The 15,264-nt window shown below is 45.1% G+C and overlaps 1 protein-coding gene across 5 annotated transcripts in view; it reads left to right on the top strand.

The window, feature by feature from the left end:
• The first annotated feature begins 6,710 nt into the window (after positions 1-6,710).
• Positions 6,711-15,264, top strand: part of PODN (podocan) — a 28,131-nt gene continuing 19,577 nt past the window's right edge. The window contains exons 1-5 of one of the 5 annotated variants that reach the window (XM_075424460.1): positions 6,711-6,925; positions 7,795-7,917; positions 10,323-10,582; positions 12,225-12,318; positions 14,586-14,650. In XM_075424460.1, coding sequence (XP_075280575.1) covers positions 7,884-7,917; positions 10,323-10,582; positions 12,225-12,318; positions 14,586-14,650 — 453 coding nt within the window. In that variant the 5' untranslated portion in view covers positions 6,711-6,925; positions 7,795-7,883. The other 4 variants (XM_075424464.1, XM_075424462.1, XM_075424461.1 and 1 more) reach the window with 4 other exon arrangements.

Below are 15,264 nucleotides of genomic sequence, written 5' to 3'. Positions count from 1 at the left end.
CTTCTGTGTGTTGCTTCCTTGGATTTGTAAACATGGATTTCATGTTAATGCACTGAATTGGCTATTTTATATAGATTGTTGTGAAGAATTCCTGCAGTCCTTCACTTTTTCCTCCTCAGGCGTTGTGTCAGTAAATACTCCATAAACTACACCTCTGTCCAGTATATACACCTCGCATCTTCACATATCTGGAGGTCATGCTGAGGAACTTGCACACAAACTTCACTTCCCTGGTTTCAGTAAAATCATAATAAAAGATTAACTAATTCAAGGCAATCAGATTGCTGAGCAGTAACAATAGCTGTACTGAATATGACCAAAAATTGATCTAGCCCCCTGTATTTTCTGACCATTGATACCTTCGGAGGAATATTAAGATGGCCCAAACATCTGTTTACCCAGAATACTTTCCTAACTGCCAGTGATAATTTTTTTTAAATTTTTCCAGCTCACAGGTGTGAGCCAGAAGCAGTATGTTTGTATCTGAAGTTCTTGGTGGATAGTCTTTCATGAGTTTGCCCTGTCCCTTTTTGAATCCTTGACAGCTTTTTAGCATGGGTCAAGAATTTCTGTAGCTTACCTACATGTCATGTGGAATTAAATTTATTCCTTTTTATCTTATGCATTGCAGTTTTATTTTATACCTCTTACTTGCTTTTTGTTGTTGTTTGAGATTTTTTAATTTTTTTTTTAACTGGAAGAAACAGTCAACAGCTTTGAAGCACTCCTGGTATTTATATAGTCACCCTCAGGCATCACAACTTAAAGAAGAGGACATTCTATTTAACTGTGTCCCATGGAGGGGCCCTTGTCACCTTTTGGCTGTCCATGTGTCCTTCCTGTATGCTGTATTCTGATTGTCCGATGTTACAAAGCTTTCAAGATGCAAGAGCATTTTCTGCTTTTGTTTGTCTTTCCCCAGTTGCTTTTCTGACCATTACTAGTGTTCAGTTGATGTTTTCCTAGTTAAAACTGGGGCCTCATTTCTTGCGTATTAACTTGGTGCTTATTTCTGCACTGTGAAGCTGAAACTTTTTTTTAATTATTCCATATGCATTGCTTTGGTTGTATTGAACTTCAACTGTCTATTTTACTGTCCAGGCACTCGGTGTTCAGAGCTGCCTGCAACTTTTGTACTCAGCCCTCATCTTTAAAATCTGGATGAATCAACTTTTATCACCCCACTGCTCATCATCTTTTCCAAGGCATTAGTTTGGTGCTGAATAAGACAGATACTGCCTTGCCCCACTGAAAACTTCTTAAAAAACAATCTACTATATATGAATGAGGTTTCCTCTTGTGTACTTGTTTATTGGCTTACCCAAAGGATTGTAGTAGATAGGAGTCATGTCTCTGAAACGAAAGCAGTGTTAGCTCTCTGCAAAATAACGTTTCCTAATGGATGTACCGCTGCTTTTTGCTAAATTCTTGCCACTTGGGTTAGGGGTTAAAATAAAGGGGAATTACAGGATTGCAGCAGTAGCTCTGTACTGAAAACAATTTGTTCCTCTACACAGAGCTGCGTGTACACCCTTTCATTAGCAAGCTTTTTCTTCCTTTTGAATCACCGATACCACCAGAAGAGCTTTGGGTAGGTGTCTGGTATGCACGCTAAGAACCTGACTTTTCAGACAACTTTGAGCAGAGACTCAGCGTATTTTTGGCCACTGTTTAATTAAAGAAGCATATTAATTTTTAACTGTAAAGAAGCGAAAATGGATCAAAGTAGTCCTTACCAATAAGATGTGCTTAGCTGCAGATTGAGATAATTTTTTAAGGGCGGGGGGGAAAGCTGCACAGGAATATTAAAAAAAGTAAGAAAACCAAACTAGTGCAAATACAACTTAGGAGTCTGTTTGCTATCAAGAGAAAGACTATCCAAGTCTGAGACCCTGGCGTCAGACTCTCTAGGTTTGTGCAGGCCTAGGACTTTCAGGTTTGGGCACTTGCAGATACGATGTCGTTACAACAGAAAAATCCCAGACTAAATGTGGATGTTTAGTTGACTTACCGATTGTAGGTAGAGCGAGCAAAGCAGAGGTTAGCACAGCCTACCTTCTCTGCTTGGAAGTGGGAGAACTAGACCATTTTGTATTTCTCCTTCTGCAGTATTTAAGAAGATGAAGTAAATGACAAAGCAAGTCATATATTTACCCCATGTACCAGTTAATATCTGATTGAGACATCTGTCTTGTATTACTCCTCCACTTCCATCACCTTCTTTGTGTCATAACTTCCCAATAATTTTTTAAATATGATATAGTACTATTTCTAATTTTCCTTTTTCTGGGAGTGAGGAGTGTGTGTGATGTCTGTTCTAAAAATTCCAGATCCCCCATTTACATTCGTCAGTCTTAGGATGTGATAACTTTGAATAAATAAATTCCACAGTAGACAGAAGTAACTGGCCCTGTTCAACATGATGAGAAAGTAGGCAAAGTTCTATGATACAGAGCAGATTTTGACATTATGTTTAATTTCTATTACTCGTTTTTTGCATAACTCGAATAAAACGTTACCAAGTTTGTACCATTTTAGAAATCTCTTTACAAAAGTTTTTTTCTCACTCCACTTGGTCTTGACCAAGCAGTATTAAGCACCTCTTCTCCAGACAGAATCCTCTGCAACCTTAGATCAGCCTTACTTGTGAAGTTTATGTGTTACTTCTGTTATGTTGATTCCTTGAGGGCAGAGTTAGAAAGGTGGCTAGAGATACCAAGAGGCGGGGGGCTAGTCACTGAACATAGCAAAGTTTGAATTTTTTGTTTCAAAGGCCTTGTGTAAGAAAAAAAAAATCCTAATCCTCTAGGCAGAGGATTTAGTGTTCTCAGACTCCCAGATCACATGAGAGGAAATTTCAGCTTTAGACATTAAAATGCTTGAGAGAGTTGTTCTTCCTTCACGGACTCTGCTGAATACCCTTTGTAGCTATTGGTTTGTTGGGTTTTTTTTACCAGCTGTGAGAAGTGTCAATCATTTGACAGCCAGAGATGCTGTCAGGTTGGCAGGTATATCTTATTTTTACTTTCTTTTGTAAAATTAATATAATTCTTTCTGATATCAATTCTCATAACAATGAAAAAAAGTAAAACCTGTTTCATTGCTATAACAGAAGCAAATAGATTTGTCAGAGTTGGAGCCAGTGAGCAGAGCAGTGCCTGACTCAGCAGGTCAGGCTTGCAGGAATTTGAGTGCTTTGGTTTTGGAGCGCAGATTTGCTTTTTAAACTTGTGTTTCAGTCTGGCTGCTTTGCCTAGTCAGAAATAGGTACAATGCAGTACATTACACTTACACACTTTATACCACATGTATTTTGAAAAATAATTAATTAGAGTCATTAGAAGAAAAGCTGAGGATCAGAACCTGGCTCCTTCCCTTAAGAAAAGAGCTATGCTACTTCAAGAAGTCTGCGTTCCTGTGTTGATCAGGGTAACAAATAGGAATCTGGGACAAAACTCTGAATTTGGGATATTTGCAAGAGAGCTCTTTGGGTGAATGGGGGCCTATCCATGGGCAGAAGCGGCAGTCTAGGGGGAAGGCAGTTACTGCAGCTGTACGCTGTTGTATGTGGCTGGCCTTACGTATTGAGTAACTGCATGGGGGTGCAGGACACGAGTAACTACTACAGGCTTTTGTAACTGCAGGTGTTAGAAAGGGAATGGAGAGTCTGGCAGGTGGCTCACCATGGCTTTATTTTTGTAAAGCAAGTCCTCCTGTTACGAGGTGATCTGGGATCCTTTTGGTAAGCCGTGGAGAGAGATCAGTTTGCTCAGGTGAGGAGGCTGTGACCAGCTGAGCACGGTTTGTGGCAGTTGGGTTAAGGAGCTATTCTTTTGGGTGACAGATCATTTCAGGCTGCAGGAGGGTGGGACAAAGGGACTTAACTACATCTTCCCTCTCACAACAGAAAAAAAGTCAAGTAATCACAAGGCTGGATTTGTCTATTTCCCATATGTGCAATGTATCCGAGGTCAGTTTAAACTGTTACCTCCTTGGAACAGGAACTACATCACTTCCTGTTCTACCGAGCGCTGAGCTGGATGTCAGCTCTCATTAAACAGAAAAGAGTAAGAATGCAATTAGCCTGGTGGATAAAAGGCAGGAAAAAGTCTCTCAACTATGAAAAATCAACACTTGCGGAAGCAAACCACATATGGAGAACAAATGCTGGAAAAAAAGCCAGCTGTTTGGAACAAATTCCTTTATTACTTAAATAAACAGCAGCGTAATTTGTTGGAGTGACAGTGTGAGCTGTTATGTACTCTGTATCTATAAGAAGAATTCATTGCTAACGTAAAAGCAGATGGCTTTATATGGCCATGGGTGGGTTATCCGGGAAATGTTAGTTATATGTTAAGTGTTTAATGTTACGTGTTCAAGGCCAGGTTGGATGGAGCTCTGAGCAACCTGGTCTAGTGGAAGGTGCTCATGACAGGGGGGTTGGAACCAGATGGACTTTAAGGTCACTTCCAACCTTTACAATTCTGATTCTATGATTCTGTATACTGCGATACAGGAACCGATATATCCTAATAATGCTGCAGCAGGCTAAAAGGAACATGGATAGTATAAAACAAGTACAAAATATGCTGTGTCTGTATCCCATATTTCAGGTAGATTAAAAGCAGTCATGGATTTATTTTTTTTTTTTTTTTTAAACATTACGTGTCCTGTGGGAGAACAGATAGCTTAAAGTTCATTCGGATCAACACACAGCTGCCAATAGGCTCATGGCCAGGCTCTGTTGTGCATACTTAGGTTTGAAAAATACTTCCTTTCCTGCTTTGGAGACAAAAAAGCCTTTTAGTGTTTGTGTTTTGATTATTCGTTTTTTGAAGCAAATGACGGCAAGTTACTTAAAAGAATTTTAATGGGCTTTTCTCTCTCCCTTCAAATAAAGCCACAGTATCAGCATACAGCAGTGAATGCTTCAGGAACACCAGTATATCTGTAGAGTCTTATTTAAATCATCTAAATAAAAGGTGAGAGTAAAGAATATTTTATTACCTTTTAAGACACAACTAAAACCTGAATGCCTCATGCCTCACTCCATGCTGATGACCTGAATTCCTCATGCCTCACTCCATGCTGATTGCAAGTGAGCTGATGCCTGAAGAACCCCTGTTCTTGGGGCTCATGCTTCAATAGATCTGCTTATACCTTTTGTTCTCTGCCATGTTGTTGCTTGACTGGGGTATCTGTTATTTGAGTTTATCATATCATGTATAAATTTAGCCTATAATCTCTTTAGGACAGTGACAACAGATGCAAAGTCAGAGCTGAGCAGGCCTCATGGGTTTGAGCTACCTCTGTGCTGTTCTCATCCTCCATGGTTCCATGAGACAAGTGCAGCCTTGGTGTAACTTGGGTAAGTTGTCTGGCTTTCTCCATTATAGTAGTAGAATAAAGTGTACTGCAGACTGTAGCTTGGCCCTGGACATGTCCTTATGCTGAGGTCTGCAAGAGTATCTATGAAAAATCTCAAGTTAGCAAAGTCTGTCCTTGACCACCACTGGGGCTTTTTTCTGCTGGAGGCAGTGGAGGAGATTGGGTCTTGTACAGCGCACTGTGTGCTGGGCCCATTGCAAAACAGTACGGCGCTCCGTGGCACATGCTGTCTGTCATAGCTGCTTCTTGTTCAGTGAAGTACCCTAGCAGTTGTTTGCCCAAGGATCTGCCATCTATGTGATCTGAAGTAGTGATTATATCAAAGTTTAAAATGAGTCTTCAGCTTTGGTTTTTAAACCTGAAAATGTTTCTCCGTTGAGGCTGCAGCCACCACTGTCACCCATCAGCAGGGAACACACAAGAGTACAAACACTCGAGTTTGACTGGAAATGTTTCCTGCAAGTAATTCTGGGCTGTGCAGTCTTGCAGTGGAACCTCTTTCCTCTGAAAGCACCAGGAAGCTGTAGTGATGGAAACAGTGCTTACCCGAGTCCATATACCGTACTAGGACATAGCCTTTGGCTTAGTGGTGGTTCAGAACGCCTTTAAATAGGTTTGACTCCAGCTCTGGTTTTCTTGGGGGCTTGTGTGGGTTCTGGAGATGGAAACGCAGCACTGGGTCTGGAGGTCGGAGGTGGCAAGTTTGGGATGTGTTGATGTAAGAGGGTAAGGCGTGGAGGAAGCGGAAGCTGGGAAAAAAACAGCCTATATAGGTAATTTGTAGCATAGTGTAAGGGTGTAAGTGTTACCTTTGCACATGGGATATCTGGTTTCTAGTACTGGCTCTGTCCTGCTGGATAACCCTGGGTTGGTTATGACACTTGTGTGCCTCTGTTTCCCCACTAAAGAAGGCATAATGCCCCTCTTTTTATGAAGTAGTACCTCTAGATGCTATGTGACAGCTAAGTACTAGACTTACACAACAAAAACACAACTGAAAATGCACTTTTGGGGAAGGGGGAATCCTGCTCTCTTCTTCTCCCTTGTGGGCTGCTCTGGCATCAACAGGAAGCCAGGTGATCACCCTCCTCCTCCTCCTCCTCCTCCTCCTCTCTGTCTGCAGACTGGGCTATGATGGGTGGTCCCCCCAACATAAGCACATTTTTTTTCTCCTCCCTGGAAACACTTGTGTAAATTTTGTTGTATAGACTCAGGGTACTGTAATACAGAACGGGTAGCAGGCAAATGCATCCTGGATGTCTGAATCACTAAGAAAAGGCAGCCAGCTTTGTTTTGTTTTTATTTTTGTTCTAGTAAAAACACACTTCCCACACTAACTTTAGAAACTTACACGTGGCACAGAGGGGGATCAGCTCCAGTTGATACGAGCCTGGAAGAAGAGAGGGAGGAAATAACTTGATTGCTTTAGACGTTAGTTCATCTGGAGCCGAGAGGAAAGAATCAGTGTCCCTTTGCTGGAGTTCAGCAAGAAGGCTGTGTTCTTGGTGAGGACCGATCCTCTGCAGATTTTGTGGAGGTACAGAGCGCTCCGGGGCAGTCACAAACAGGTGGCTTTATATTTAAAATAGCAACTGTGCTGTCAGTGACAAAAAGCTGTGTTGCTTGCTTGGAAGTATTGCTGCACTTAGAGTATTCTGTGTCATAAAAGGCATGTTCCTCTGTTTTTCTTACCAAGAGGGGCAAGTTGGAAATGTGAGGCTTCTGGGCTAAACATGACCAGGCTGTAGAGTGTGTGTGTGTGTGTGTGGTGGAGGTTGGTTTGATGCTTAGTGCTGTAATACGGGGCTCAGAAGATAAAAACGAGATTGGGTAGTTGGGGTGTTATATCGGATTTGGGGACTTTGCCTTTAAGACATTTGTAGTTTCAGCCTGTCTGTCCCTGGTCCCTGAAGATCAGTTGATGGGTTGAAAACCAGGGGGAGTTACAGGGGAGGGAGACGAAATGCAGGAAAAACTGCTGATCTGTCTGTTCCTGACTAATTTGAACCAGACCCCTAGGGAATGGGAGCACATTCCCACCTAGAATTCAGATTCTGTGTTGAATGTGGCTGAAATTAAAGATCTAGTAACAGCTAGCGGCGCTCCGGTATCCTGCAATGCAATGGTAAAGGACACACCGTCTCTGCCTCTCTCCTGTCAATTCCAGCATGCTTTCTTTTGGCATCTCTCATGGATCTTGCAAACTGTGTTGACAAAAAGCAACGGGAGAGTGTTCCTTCCCCAAGTCTTTATATTCAGAGTATAGCTGCTTCCTCTTTCCTACTCACATTTTCGCATATGGTGACTGGAAAATTCCTCTCGGCTTTCACTGGGAAGTGCAGGAAACTCTCGGTGGTAGAGGTTTGCCTATTACTCTCACTAATTCTGCTGCTCACATCTGGAAAGGATCTGGCTTGGAAAGGGGAGACTCGCTCTGAGCTCAGCGCGTGTAACTGACATGGCATGAGCCGAGGGAGCCGGTGGGGGCAAGAGAAATGTTCTCCATTCATCTGATTTCTGACAGCAAAGGTGAGTTTTTCATCACTTTATTTTTTGTTTAAATGATGGGTTGTCAGACTAACATCCAGCAGCCTGCCTTTCAGCTGCAGTTTTTAAAAAGGATATTAAATGTAAGTAACAAACTCAGTTAACCTGTTGATATTGAAGGAGAGGATGTTTTTCCATCTGTGTGTGTGTGTGTGTCCTGTGAGAATGTGGAGAATAATAGGTACAGAGATGAGGTATTTTGAATACAATTCTGTTGTTTATTGAGGTAACTGTAATCACTGAGAAGCACACAGTGACTCCTGAAACTTCAGCTTGCTTCTTGAGACTGTGCCTTTTGTAGCACTCTGGTGCTGTGTGGCAGCAAAGTGCAGAAATCAGAGGTGGCTCTGTCTGGACTCAGAAAGATGCAACCGCAGAAACCCCTGAGCTGGTTTCCGTGTAACTTCAGTCTTGGGGTGGAAGGACCTGATCCAAAGCCCACTGACAACAGGGGAAGAGGACTCTCTTCAGTGGGTTTTGAGCTACCCCTTTAGTAGGGTTTCTTAATAAGTCTTTGGATCAGGCCCATGGGAATGAGTTTAAATGGAGTAAGGTACTTCAGACTTGCTTTCAACTAAGAGAAAATCAAAATCATGCCTGCACTGCAGATGCAAACAGATGTTTCAATATCCGAAGTGTCTCCCTGTGGCACCAAAACAGCATTCACTTTGGAGGCACGGTAGCAGAAGCATGCATATTGATGACAGTGGGGTGAGATTGCCTCAGAAATTTTAGTGTGGAATAGATACGCTATTTTATGCTATTTTTTAACATCTTTTCAGCTATATATGTGGAAAAGTCAGCATGTTGCAAATCTATAGAGCCTGATACCAACCACAATGTAACTGTGTGCTATGGGAACAGCGTTGGTGGTGTTACAGCAGGGCTGGTTTTGACCTGCATATGAAAAGTGGGGTTTTTTCTTTAGTTTCTTTTATAAGTACCTGCAAGAGTAAGATGATGTATAGGAAAAATATTTCGTTAGAGATCTGATATATTATACTTCCTGAGATTATTTTCTGAGATTATTTTCTCTAAAATTTCTGAAATACTTTCTGAGATTAGGTCACCAAATACTAAGGATTTTACTAATCCACTGTTGGCATACTCATATAGCCAATTTTGATCTCACTATTAATATCTAGCTGCCATATAAGGAATGTTTCATAAAGGAGATTAATTTCATTATATTTAGCTTTTATGGATATGGAAACAGTGGAATAGTGGAGCAGGGGGAAGAGGGATCAAGCAAACAATGTTAAACGCTTAAAATCACCCAGCATGTTGGTAACAAAGACCAGGACCAAAGCAAAACCAACCATAGCTCAGGATGCTCTGTCCTGTAGTCCCACCTTCTCCCATTTCTTCAAGTAAAAGTCAGTGTTTAAAGAAATTATTTCAGATTTTCAGGACTGTGACTGAGAGCAGGATCTCTCCAATGCTTCCCAAGCACCTGAAGTCTGAAAGAGCCCCAGACAGAGTTTCAGTTGGTGCAAAGCAGGAAAGCCCTGTGGGTGTAAAGGCAGTTGGGCCAGTTCTGACGGCTGCCGGTCTGGCTCTGGGAGGTTCTTGTTTCCCATGCAAAGAAGGAACCTGGGCTGGCAGAGGTGAACAGAGTACTTATTTCATATTAAGGTCATGAGCCCATTGTGCTTTTTCACCTTAAAAGATCAGCCTGAATAAGAATTTCTCATCACGGTCAAATACTTCGGCAAAGAATGGCCGGAAGGACAAAAGACAAGGCATGACCAGCCCTTACTGCAAATCCTTTGGTATAGAAGCCTGAGAAGGGCAACACGTGAGGCCGAGGGGGCTGGGTGAGGGCCAGCTGGCCGGTCCAGTAGATATTCAACTTCTGTTTGCGTTATTTTAACCTGCTGCCAGAAAGATAAAAGCTGAACGTTAGCCAGGCCTCTAAGGTTCAGATCAGCGCTGTCCAAAGTCAATAGGAAGCCCATTTTGTTCTCAGTAGCGGTGGGATTTTGTTGTTGTTCGACGCCTACGAAGCAGCCCCTCCGAGGGGCATCCCGGCAGCCCCAGCCGCCTGTTCCAGCACCCCTTGTTGACACCGACGAGAAGAGTTTCTCCCCCGTGCAAAACTGCAAGGAATGGTGCGGCCAACGGCCACAAAGAAATAACATTGCGGAACCCGCTCTGTAAATCTTCGAGATCGTCTGACGTTTCCCAATATGAAAAGAAATAAAGAAGCCTTAAATAACTCGAGGAGGCAGGGAGGGTGCGGGGGATGCTGCCAGGCCGCCTTGACACCCCCCCCCCCCCCCCCCCCGCCCCGCTCTCGGCTTCCAGGGGCGATGCCGGCCGGCGGGAGGGGGCTGAGGGGCTCCCGGGACCGGGCCCTGACCCCTCGCCCCGCTCTCGGCTTCCAGGGGCGATGCCGGCCGGCGGCCGGGCGCTGCTGGCGCTGGGGCTGCTGGCGCTGGGCTGCGCCGCCGCCCGCCCGCCGCCGCCTCCCGCCGCCAACGCGTTCCCCGAGGGAGCCCCCGAGCGGCGGCGGGCGCCGGGCCCGGGCCCCGCCTGCCCCCGCGACTGCGGCTGCACCCAGGAGGGCGTCGTGGACTGCGGCGGCATCGACCTGAAGGAGTTCCCGCTGCTGCTGCCGGAGCTCACCAACCACCTCTCGCTGCAGGTAAGGGGGCCGGGGCCCGCCCGTCCCCGGCTGCGTCCCGCGTCCTCAGGCAGCTCCCCGGCCTCGCGTCCAGGGCCCAGTGCTCGCACCCCACGAGCGCGCCTGGTTGCCGGCGTTAATTCTCTCCCCACAGGTCTAGGGCGGAAAAAAGATGGGAAATTCTTCTTCTTCTTCTCTCCCCAGCTCTGAGAAGAATTTTTGTCCAAAGTAATAATTACCATTTCTGGTTAAGGCCTTTAATTTTGAGGTGTCTTTGAAGAGCGTGGGCTAAATTGCTTCATGAACGGGACGTTTTCTGGCAGCACTCCGTGGGAGCTGAGGCGTTGTACAGACCCCAGACACAGAGCCCAGAGGTGTCCCCCGTGCCCGTCTCCCTCACGCCCTCCCCCTGCGCCACGTGGGCTCGGGAAGGAGCAGGCGCAGCATGGCCAACAGCATCTGTCGTGGTGTGCGCCGCTGCTGGGACAGCCAGGCAGTGGGCGCTGCGCCTGGCGGGGAGACTCCAGGGTTGTTTCACCCAGGAAACTAATGTCACGCCCGCAGCAAACGGTGATGCTGCGGAGACGTCATGTCTTGTCAGGACAAGGGTGTGTGAGGATATGGGATTCCAGCTTCAGGTAGGAGGAGCGGCCCGTCCGAGACTGGCGGCAGGTTTCTGTGCTCTGCTGTCAGTTCGCTGACCCGCACGACCAGCCTTGGGGCAGGCATCCTTCCCCTGCCCGTGCTCGGACACCGGAGGACGTGGGCAGGGCTGGAGCGTGGCAGCACCGTGGCCGTTTCTCCTCTGAGCAGTGGCAGCGGTTCCAGGCTGCTCTGCAATGCCTCCGTGGCTCTAAACCAGCTGCGTTTGACTTATTGCTCCCATTCACCAACTCTGTTTGAGGGTTGAGTTGCAAATTTTGTGCAGAGCTTTCCATCCAAGTGCGGCGGAGTTAGAAACACTGTAATGTAAGCTGGCACCTTGCTCAGCAGATCTGTCCCAGGCGTGTGCTAGCCCTGGCTCCAGCCTCCACTGCCAAATGCAGAGGAGCTACTTCGGAGCGGCAGCTGTCACCTTCTGCCTGTTGGCCTGGCTTCCTGCGCAGTGGGTCCTTGACTAGTCCCCTAGATGCTAAAACACAAGAATCCCTCGTTAGTGGTCAAAATGTTAGTCAGCATGTTAGTGACAATCTGATGGCAGTCACCCCAACGATAAAACCAGAGAAAGTGAGCCCAGTTTGAGACTCCATGCCCATGATGAGTTGTTTTTAAAACAACATGTAAATAGCAGAAGTAATAAATTTGGCAGTCTGCGGTGCCAGCCTTGTAGCAAATGCTTTGCTGCAGCTACGAAGTTTGGCTGTGGCAGATGGATTATGGCCCTTGCCAGGCACAATCACACGCTTTGTGTGCTACCAGTGCATAAGCAGAATATTTCTGCAGACGAGCACAAGCTACAAAACTTGGTTCAGGCCTTCAAATGCTGCTGGGTTTGGATGTCTTGGTTTTGAGATCGGAGTTTGGCTTGTTGCGGAGAGAAATCTGTTTACAATGGTTTGGCATGGTGGGTTCATTTCCAAATTTTACTGGAGTTCACAGTCTGGGTTTATTGGCATCCTTCTTGGATTACTTTGCTGATGATTAATACTCTCCATTTTCTTAGAATAACCAGATAGAAGAAATCTTTCCAGAAGAGCTTGCTCGTCTTTACAGACTGGAAACTCTCAATTTGCAGAACAACAGGCTAACTTCAAAAGGTAAGCCAGCAGAGCTGTGAAGTGGATGGAGCCTTTGCCTCCACAGCACCAACTCATGCAGTGGGGCCAGTGACAGCCGGTAAGGAAAGCCACAGAGTGATGGACTGACTTGGTTGGGGAGGTGTCATGGTTTAGCCTGGCTGTATGCCAGTTACCACCAAAGCCACTGTATCTACCCCCTCCTCAACTGGACAGGGGAGAAAAAATAGGACAAAAGGCTCGTGGGTCGAGATAAGGGCAGGGAGAGATTACTCACCAATTACTGTCATGGGAAAAACAAGATGAACTTGGGGAAATTGGTTTCATTTATCACCAATCAAATTGGAGTAGGATAATGAGAAATAAAACCAAATCTTAAAAACCCCTTCCCCTCACCCCTCCCTTCTTCCCAGGCTCAGCTTGACTCCCATATTCTCTTCCCTCCTCCCCCTGAGCGGCGCACGGACTCCACGGACTGCAGGGGAATCTCTGCTCCGGCATCTGGAGCACCTCCTCCCCCTCCCTCTTCACTGACCTTGGGGTCTGCAGAGTTGTTTCTCTCACATAATGTCACTCCTTTCTCCTGCTGCAAAATGCCCTTATGCAGGTTTTTCTTCCCTTCTTAAATACGTTATCCCAGAGGCACTGCCACCATCGTTGATGGACACAGCCTTGGCCAGGGGTGAGTGCATCTTGGAGCCACTGGCATTGGCTCTGTTGGACACGGGGGAAGCTTCCAGCAGCTTCTCACAGAAGTCACCCCTGTAGCCCCCCTGCTACCAAAAGCTTGCCACGCAAACCCAGTACAAGTGGTTAGCTCTAAGCCTCACTCCTTTGGCCATCACACGTATCATGGAGGCACTTTATCATCCGAAATATAATACTCAGTGTATAAGAATGCAGCCTTACTGATCCAGTGGAGGAGACCTGGCAGCAGCACTGTGTACTGTGGCGTGAGATCTGCTTGTCCAGGAAACTCCCCCCGGTCCCACAGGCACATCAATGCAATGAACTTGAGAACCAGAAATGTCTACATAGTGAATGATTTCCTTCTGACAGACCTTGTTTCTTAATCCACTGGTTTAGTTCAGTCTAGTCACTCAGTGCAGCTTAGTCCAGTTCAGTCCTCGTTGAATTTAATATAAATACAAATAATACGTATTACAAAAAAGGCAACTTCTGCCATTCTTCTAAAATAATTTTGATTTTCATAAGCAGGTTTTGCTTGCTAAGTCATATGCTTATTAGAGAAACTTGACAAGGAGTTAGTAAGGAAAGCAAAAGAAACAGGGGAGTTGGAGTAAACAGTAAGAGAGGAGGATATGCAATACAAAAGATGTAGTTCTTCTTAACTTGTGTGTCACCCAGTTGCTCTGAATGCTGTTGCTGTCCTTATTCCAGTGATAGAGAACAGCCTTTATTGAGAAAGTGGGCATATTGTGCATGGGACCCAAAATGTAGCACTCTTGCATAGCACAGGGAAGGCTGTGCTTAATAGATTCAGACTTTGACATTATTACCTTTGGGGCTTGGCATTTCTTTTGCAAGCTTCAGTGCCGCCCTGAGTTTCCAATATGTTTTGACGTGGGAAATCGCTTCACCTTTGACTTACGGTTATCTAAGTGCCAGATGAAAATGTTATTTACAGCCTTTCCGTTGTGACAGCAATTGTGCTTGTGTGATCAGCTGGATGTGGAGTGATTCAGCTGAAAATTAATAATTATTCGGGGAGGGTAAGCTCTGTGTTGGATCAGCTCTCTGAGCTGGTTGCTGTGTGGCTATCTGGATTGTGGGGGAGCAGAACAAGGGAAGGGTTATGACATGCAGATACTGGTCTTATTTTCACAGTGTCATGGTCATAGGTCAGACTGATCTGATCATTAAACAGCCTTAGATTATGTCCTTCCAAGAAAAATGCTTTGCAGATTCATGAGCAAATGACAAAAGAAGCTTCTCAGATCGCATGGTTGCTGCGAGCACCAATAATCAACCGTACAGCGAGTCTACACTGTTCTGTACCTGACCCTTGCTGGCAGGGTTGGCCACAAGCCTTGCATTGCTTAGGATTTTTAGTAGTCTTCCATTGCTCGTAACGGTCTGTGGTGTTTTTTTCTAATAAAAAAGACAAAGGCAACAATAGGTCTGAGTCAGATTGTTTCAGTAGCAGTGAAAAACATTTAAATCTCACATTAAAGATAGTGTCTGAGAGGGAAAGCTACCCTCTGGTATTTTCACTCAGAGAGGCAAGAAAGTGCCAGTGTTACTGATCAGTTGTTCCTGTTTTTAAGGGTTACCAGAGGAAGCATTTGAGCATCTGGAGAACCTGAATTACCTGTACCTGGCAAACAATAAGGTAAGAGGCTTGCAAGGCTTTCAAAGTTCGTTTCTAACTGGGTTCTGAAAGTTAAACAAGCAAGTCTTCAGTTCTTGTAGAATATGTATCCTACATAAGTAGAATCGTGCTCTAATGCTGGTTCATCTAAGGTCAAGACAATCAGTTAGAATGCTACAAAATTAGAGGGTACACATGCTGGTATATTTTGAACACTTATTTATTTGTGCAGCTGGTGAAAGGTTTCCCTTGTGTGTGTAGGGATGTAGAGAGAGCACCTGCATTTGTAAATTACCACTGTCTTCCGTAGGCTTTGGGTCAGCTGCACACAGAGTTGGTTGCTGCCTACATGCAAATAAGCTGTGGGGTAATGATGTGAAATGCTGGAAATCTCATCAGATGAGGCTGGTTGAAAAATTTGTGAACAAACACATCCTTTTACCTGTGTTTGAGCCATCAAGATCTGTAGAAAGCTATCCAGTTTTCCCTGACTCCCGATCTTACTAGTTGTGATGTGGGGGGATATCCACACACAGCGAAACTGAGCAAGAAATGTATTTATTCTTTTAGCTGCAGTGTTAGGGAGCTGAATTGCATTTTTAATGGAGAAGATCCTAGGTGCTTTCCTATTAAAG

This window comes from Opisthocomus hoazin, chromosome 6, assembly GCF_030867145.1.
Source record: "Opisthocomus hoazin isolate bOpiHoa1 chromosome 6, bOpiHoa1.hap1, whole genome shotgun sequence".
Classification (NCBI taxonomy): Eukaryota; Metazoa; Chordata; class Aves; order Opisthocomiformes; family Opisthocomidae; genus Opisthocomus; species Opisthocomus hoazin.
This window is presented reverse-complemented; position numbering and strand designations above follow the sequence as displayed.